Source organism: Pinus tabuliformis, chromosome 9 (genome assembly GCF_031772625.1).
Source record: "Pinus tabuliformis cultivar Carrire ecotype Pingquan chromosome 9, CPIR1, whole genome shotgun sequence".
NCBI classification, from domain to species: domain Eukaryota; kingdom Viridiplantae; phylum Streptophyta; class Pinopsida; order Pinales; family Pinaceae; genus Pinus; species Pinus tabuliformis.
In genome coordinates, this window is record NC_142307.1 from 272566902 (window position 1) to 272574819 (window position 7918).

A 7918-nucleotide genomic window follows, 5' to 3' on the forward strand; every position below is an offset into this window, starting at 1 on the left:
TTTATATAAAAATATTTGTATACCTTCGCTACTGGTACAAACTCACATGATTCTTCTAGAGAACATCAAAAACTGGTAGTTGAACGAATACTCTGTTTTTTGCACTTTGCTCGATTTTACGATAAGGAAGGAATGATGAATGATTTCGAGCTAGGAAGATCCAACTAATTTTATTATATCCATCGGAATGCAATGCCAATTTAAGTTTATTTTTTACGAGTTAATTTATATTTTTAACCTTCTCCTGAAGCAGAAGTAGCAGAAAACTAAATTTAAGTCTGCTTGTTATTTCCGCTACTTCTCCAGAAGAAGGGGCGGAAAACTAAATTCATTTGTAAACACTGGGTTTAGAAATTCACTCAAAAGATCTGGAAACTGGATTTATTGGCAGATATTCGAAAATTGAGTTAACTTATATTTTTAGGGTTCGCCCGAAGAAGAAGTAGCAGAAAACTAAATTTAAGTCTATTTGTTATTTCCGCTACTTCTCCGGAAGAAGTGGCGGAAAACTAAATTAATTTGTAAACACTGGGTTTAGAAATTCACTCAAAAGATCTGGAAACTGGATTTATCGGCAAACACTGGGTTTAGAAATTCACTCAAAAGATCTGCAAACTGGATTTATTGGCAGATATTTGAAAATTCGCATGAGACATTATTTTTGGGATTCGAAAGAGTTAAGTAATGACTATTTTTATGAGACGCAGTAGGTGATTAGTTTTTTTATGATTTTTGAATAGTTTATTTAGCACCTGTTTTATCAGGTGTTGTTTATAAAGGTGAAGAAGTGGGAGTGAAATTAATAAAATGAATCACATACTTCCAAGACTTGCCCCAAAGTCAATAATCACTTCCAAGACTTGCACCAAGTAACTCCACTTCCAAACTTTACATGAAATAATCCAAATTCCTTAAAAATTACCTATAAAATTTACTCACAATCCAATCCAATCCAATCCAACCCAACCCCTTCAAACCAACTTAGATTGCTACCTTTCTTAAACCTAAATTTTACAATCTTTGATATTTTCACATGATATCAAATCATTTTAAACATAAATTTTTCAACATGGGAGCACACTCTAAGAGATTTATACTTTTAGTTTATTTATTTATAGGTTAACAAATTTGATGCTGTGTCGTATGTGATGGGTTTGGAAACTTCCCTTTATTATTTCAGTTTTAATTTTAGAATTTCTCTTTCAGTACCTGAAAGGTTAAATTTAAAAGCCTACTGAGAAGAATTTTCATCCGAAAATACATCATTATAAGCTTTATAGGTTTTAACTTTTCTGATTTTTCCTAGTTGATAAATTACTTTTTTATTAAATTTTATTATATATCTTTGAAATTCATTTCTTCCATGAAAAATGGTATATAAAAAGTTCAGCATGAAATTCTGAAGCCCCTATACTAAATTTCGGTACAGAAGATAACTAGTATTTAGGTGCAGAGTATAACCATTATTTTTTTACCATAATTATAGATAAACCCAATTATCATATTAATTGGATGTTTATTTATTAAATTTTATTTTAAGAAAATAATAAATTAAATCTTTAAATAATACATGAATAAAATAAAATTTATCTAATTGTCCATTAATTTATTGCTTATTTATTAAATTTTATCTTATGAAAAATAATAAATTATATTTTTAAATAATATAGCAATAAAATATTTATATAATAAATTTAAATTTATTTATTATAATTTAGTGTAGTTATTTAGTTAACAATATTTTAAATTTAATATTAATTTAAATGGAATATAAAAAAACATTAAATTTATTCTAAAATCGAAGATATTAAATTGAATTTAAAAAATATAAAATTAAAGATAATAAATTCGTTTTAGAAATTAGAGATAGTCTGGTTATCTTTCTATCAGTAAATATCAAAAAACAATGTAAGATTAAACCTTGCCTCTATTTTATTCATTGTAATAGTTTCTGCAAAAAAATTAATAATAATAATTTTATTTCTAATATTTGTAATAGAAAAAGAGGTGGTTTTGTTTATTTCATAAATAAGGGGCTTGTTTATTTAAGTTTTTTTTATTTTGAAATGGGTTTATTTTTTAATTAAAAAGAAAAAGAATTTTAATCAGGGGTGATTACATGGAATAGTAACAAACAAAATATAGTGTTTTTGTTTTTAGTGGAATTAGAGTATCAAGTTATGTGTGCAGCAATATGTGAAGAATTTTGGTTGCGGATAATTCTCCAAGATATCGGTGAAGAAAATAAAAATGCAACAACAATCAGATGGCACAACAATCAAAGGTGACAACCAGAATTCAGTCAAACTTGGTAATAATCCGGTGTTTCACAAGAGTACTAAACACATTGATACACCATTCCACTTTGTTACAAAAAATTCAATTAAAAGAAATCCATCTTATATATTGTACCATTGGCAGCCTTACCGATTGATACTGAACAGGAAGGAGTTCCTACAGCTACTCACAAGGAGGGGCCTACTCACAGAGGCTAGGAAGGAGTTCCTACAGCTACTCACAGAGGCTACATGTCACAGGGACTAATCCACAGGGAGAGGGAGGGGGCACACAGATACACATAGAGCTAATCGAAGGGGAACTTATAAGAATGTAATAAGCCTCTTGTCACGATCTCATTATCTTAAACATAATTAAAGAAAACAAAAAAAAAATATTTTTTTTTTGGGCAAGGTAATTCCACCCATTCCCTACACCTTAACTATACACCTAACCTTTATGTGTAACCCGCCAGACCTTCACCCATGTACCCCCTTAAGTATATATTGGTTTATTTAAGTTCTGGGTCAATTCATATGGCGGCAACAGACATATAAAACTTAACTATTACCATACTCCTCGATTAGGCTTCCGCATTACTAATGTTTGATATCATATACGTTAAAGTGTTGGCCATAATTGCTTTACCATCCCGATATAAATGTTAAGTGCCAAATGGCAGTACGACGGAGCCAACTCACTTCTCTCCGTGGCCAGATGGCTCAACTTCACGTGCTGTCCATGTGCCTTGTGGAGGGTTGACCTGCTCTGGGGTTTGCGCCAGGCCTCCCGCCTAAACCAACGATGGCGATCGCTCACCCTCATCGGACGGCTCAGCTTCGTTTAGGGTTTGACATTTCATATATATGTCCACCGGATTCATCATTGGGTTCATTTGCACCCACCGCAGCAGCTGAGCTCCTTCACCACTTCGACAGGTTACTCTGCAACCTCTCCGGTTCATATCTTCCTGCCAGGTACAGGTTCGATCCGCGTTCCATCTAATGTTTAAACTTACGTTTAGCTCTTCAGATTTGATGGTATTCATGAAACCTTCTTTATACCCTGACTGTGTTCATTGTTTGCATACGGTTGGGTACAGGTCTGTTGCTGTCCACAGCTTGTCTTCCACAGCGTGCCGGAGGGTTTGGCTACTACGGCACTTACAGGTATGCCTATTCCGCTTAACTGTTTCTTTGATAGTGATTTAATGTGATGTTGTGTGCTGACTACTGGCTGAGACAGGGCTTGTGTTTTCTGCCTATTGTCTCAGGTCCGATACCATATTCCAAACCCTTGTGCGCTTAATCTGGCGGTCTCTTTATGCCGGTCTATCCAGCATGAGACCCTAGGGTCCTGACTTTTACGCCTTTACTTATATTTCTATGTATTTGAATAGTTAGGGTCTCAGATTCGACTGTCATTGTCTGGTTATTTGGAAGCTCTTCCGAGCTATTTGACAGATTTGTAAGGATATGTGAAGTTATGTTCTTTCACAATAGTTAACACCTGCGGCTCACCGCTGTCTTCCTTGTCCGGACTTCTTCCTGGCTATTGTAATGTTTTTCACAGTTGCTTAATGAATACAGTTTCCGAATATAGAACCTATCAATAATTGTTAATGGTCATTCGGTTCTTACGTTGCCGGTGCATATGGAAGTTTTACATTCGATGTGCCTCGCTGTTTTTTCATTTTTCTAATACTCGATGCATTTATAGTTTCTGATGGTTTCACCGCAATAGGGGATTACTACGATTTAGTTCTTGAAGATTTCGCATATATTTGATTCCTACAGTTCTGTTCACATGCTATATATGTATATAAAGCGACATGGGGTTAGTCTTGCATTCGTTATATGAATGCAGAGTCTGCCCTTCCGCGAACATCTTTTTGCAGTAATTCCAACTGCCAGGTTAAGATAGCTGTTATTCGGTTGTATTTTCGTTTTGTTGCCTTAGCTCGATGTTATGTTTTAATTTCCTGTACAATATGCTCAGATACTTTGGGCTTTTTACATGTGAATGTAAACCGTTTCCAAGTCTGTTGTTACGGTTTGACGAGCATCATTGTTATTAACTGCACGATGCTACTCTTTACAGCACTGTTCCATATTAATATTTCCGCTATACAGCTAATAGTTTAAAATGATATTTCCTGCAGTTGTTGGTTTTATATGATATTTCACACTCACACAGCACTTGTTCATACTGTATCGTTCGTGTACACAGCATTTCGTTTACATTATCTTGTTTGGCTTACACAGTGTTAATCTGATGAATAGTTATATACAGATAAATTCGTAACTAAAACCTTGACTTATATATTGTTACCGCTTACATGCAAGCACAGATTCTGTGCTTGTTCACTGTGTATAACTAGCTCGGTTTCTTCCAAGCTTTTCCAGATCTTTACACTCCAGATCTGCGCATTCTTAAGGTTTTCTGTTTAGTTTAATACCCTGATTTTCCTACTGTTATTTGATACGGTCTTTCATACCGTCCCCACAGTTCTCAGTTTGACTCTATTCTGTGCGCATTGTAACTGTGCGACCTTAAATAAATACAGTTTACAGAGGTGACCTCAGTCACACATTTCCTTCACAACTTCTTAAAAAAAAACTGTAAGCATTATCCTAGTTACCCTATCACAATAACTTAAAGGACATAGTACAACTTCTGTATTTACCTGTACTCTTCAATACCTGTTCATATTCAATAACTAGATTAGAGGAAGCGTACCTGGTTATTCCCGCTACCGATGTTCTTACTTTCGGAAGTCACCTGCAATGTTTTTGCTCTTAACCTCCCAACCTTGAGATCCACTTGCACTGGATTCTCCCCCCGAGCCGTCTTGCAGGCCTGCAGCCCTCAACAAGACTCATGCACTACTGTGCTGGGTTATCTGGTCACTACCAGACTTAACCTCCTTTCTCACTCTGCTCTCTCTCTCTGGAAAACTCTTCTCTGCCTGTTCATCAACAACCCAGAGGTTTTCCTCCCAGGACCTTTCCTTGGGTGAGAGGCAGTTGTTTTTCAGTTTCATAACTGATTTTATTTTCTTTTAATAGAAAATCCTCCTTTTGGAGGCTGGCAGCATTTCATCAATACACATATGCAAAATAGTCTATTATATTCACTTTCAAAATTAACAATGTCATTAAGTAATAACAAGTTACCACTCATACAGTTTTCACCACAGTAATTATCCAGAATTACAAGTTACCGGGGTCATTACACCTCTTCGCAAAATTAAGCTTGAAATGTTAAAGGAAATATTTGTGAACTTTCTCCATTAAAAAAAATGTTGAAAATAATGGAGAATCCTATAATAGTCATGTAAAAGTATTACTGCGTTTGATCGAATATGAGAATATTAAAAAATCTTAGGTCATTGGATTCTACAACATAACTGTCAAACTTCCTTACCATTTACGCTGCTGCCAAGTCAATCATTTGCAACCGTTCTATAATGGTTGGCTTTTGGTTTGAATAACCGTTCTGTAACGGTTGGCTTTCTGTTTTGGCAAGGGATAACCAGCCATATATCAGTCATAAATGCCTTTGCCATCTATGTATGTGGTGCACGTCAGTGGGATGGCATACATAACTCCGGCGGGCGACCTCGCGTTTCCGGTGACATATGCGGGACCCAACAACGGCGACCCTCCCCGCGCGCCAAAACACGTGCTGCATTCAATTTGATATTTCAAATTTCAAATTTTAGCGCGCCCACGAAAACACTTCATGAATGCCCGAAATTGGACACATCTATGCTATGGCCTCGTTGTTTTACCCTTTTTCTTAATTGGTGGTTTCTTAAAATAATTCTGTGAGGGTTCAAATCCTCTTCTTATAATTTTGGAATGGTCAGACGAATTGATATTGAAAACGTTTATGTTGTCCATGATCGTCTCTTTTCATTTTCGGCAGAATGCAGATCCTCGCTAGCATCCGAACTCATATTGGGGATGCATGGGAGTTTCGTCCCAATTCTGGCAGACGAAAGAGCATCTCGGTTGGAACTCTGGTAAGTCGTTTATTTGTTTGGAGAAAAAAATAATTTTTTTTAAGGTAACCATGGATTTTGAGAATTAAAGGAAATGTCCACGGTCTGGTTCTATTTTTTTTCAGGTTGACCATTCGATTGTGGAGAGCTATGCATAAGGGGGAAGCCACACATGCACTAAATCGAGCTGCCAAACTATTTCTGTTCGGCAATGACACCACAGTTGTCAAAGTCCAGAGTTTGAATTTCTGCCATATGGATTCTGTGTCCATGCGTCTCTACTAACAACTAGAGCCAATGGATTAATTCTGTAGGACCTTGCGTTTGTTGATATATGCTGGTTGGTCATGCTATGTAGTTTACCATTTGTATGTTGATGTAAAATCTGTATGATATGTGGAATTTCCTCGCACATGGTGGAAGTCATAAATGATAAATGAGGAAGAGAGAATACTTTCTGCGGGAAAAGTTTATCGGTGTATTTCAATGTTTTGTTATTTTTTTAATTAAAATTTTATAATCTTTTTGAAATTTGGCCACTTACTTGTGATGTAACTGTATATAGTTGTATTTTTCTAAATTTTTATGAAAGGAAAGAAATCGCCATTATATCAAGATGTGTTTAGTTGTAATATTTTTATTCATTTTATTAATATTATTATTTTACATGTTTAATAAGTTATAATTTTTTTTATTAAAATCAATATGGTAATTTAAACTAAAAATGGTCATTGTAATTATATAATTTTTTTTATTAAAGTTTATCTTGTAATTTAAGATAAAGTTTTTTATTATTTTTATATAGAAAATATTAAAAAATGAAAATTAGGAAAAAAAAATTGGTAACATCAATTATTCAACATCCTAGGTTTTTAAAACTATGGTAAGATTGTGATGAAAAATGAAAATTGTATTAATATAACTTTATTTTAATTATTACTTCAATAGAATGATAATAATATGTCTATAAGAGAATTTTTATTTATAAAACATTTATTTGTTGTTTTTAGTATAAGTTTTTATTAACTCGTCCTTTATTTGATTGTTTTAATATAAGTTTTCATTACCTCAATTTTAAAACAATTATATGGAAAAATATAATTAGAGATGAACATCTATACTTATTTTATAAATATGGAGGTATTAATTTCATATATGTAATGATCTATTGTTTTTAAAATAAACAAATAATATAAAAGCATTCATTAAATTTAAAGATTTGAATAATTTACATAGCTAGTAAGTTTGGGAAAAAAATAACATTATATTAAAAATATTCTAAAGTTCTATTAAAAATGAGCAAACAACAGATTAAGATATCTTTAAAAGGAAGGATATCAATAATACAAAAAAAAGATTAAGATATCTTTAAAAGGAAGGATATCAATAATACAAATATGAATTTTGTAATTCTTAACCTCAAAGATCCTATAAGTCTTTTGAAAATATATATAAATAATAGTATATTTTATTTTTATTTTTGAAAAATAAATCAATCAAAAACCTTAAGAATGCCCATACATTTGATTTTACATGGGTTCAAGCTCTACAATGATGAACTCTTGCCCATAGCTTTTGCGTTTGGGCTTATGATTAAGATTCTCAACTTTAAACATTACTATACTTGGTGGAGGG

The 7918-nt window shown here is 33.3% G+C and overlaps 1 protein-coding gene across 1 annotated transcript in view; it reads left to right on the forward strand.

The window, feature by feature from the left end:
• The window catches only part of LOC149148237 (uncharacterized), a 190525-nt gene extending 184076 nt beyond the window's left edge, over positions 1 to 6449 (forward strand). Inside the window, exons 3-6 of the mRNA XM_089442113.1 lie at positions 3125 to 3254; positions 3380 to 3446; positions 6208 to 6304; positions 6409 to 6449. Coding sequence (XP_089298239.1) covers positions 3125 to 3254; positions 3380 to 3446; positions 6208 to 6304; positions 6409 to 6441 — 327 coding nt within the window. The 3' untranslated portion in view covers positions 6442 to 6449. The remainder of the gene's footprint in view (positions 1 to 3124; positions 3255 to 3379; positions 3447 to 6207; positions 6305 to 6408) is intronic.
• The last annotated feature ends 1469 nt before the right edge of the window (positions 6450 to 7918 follow it).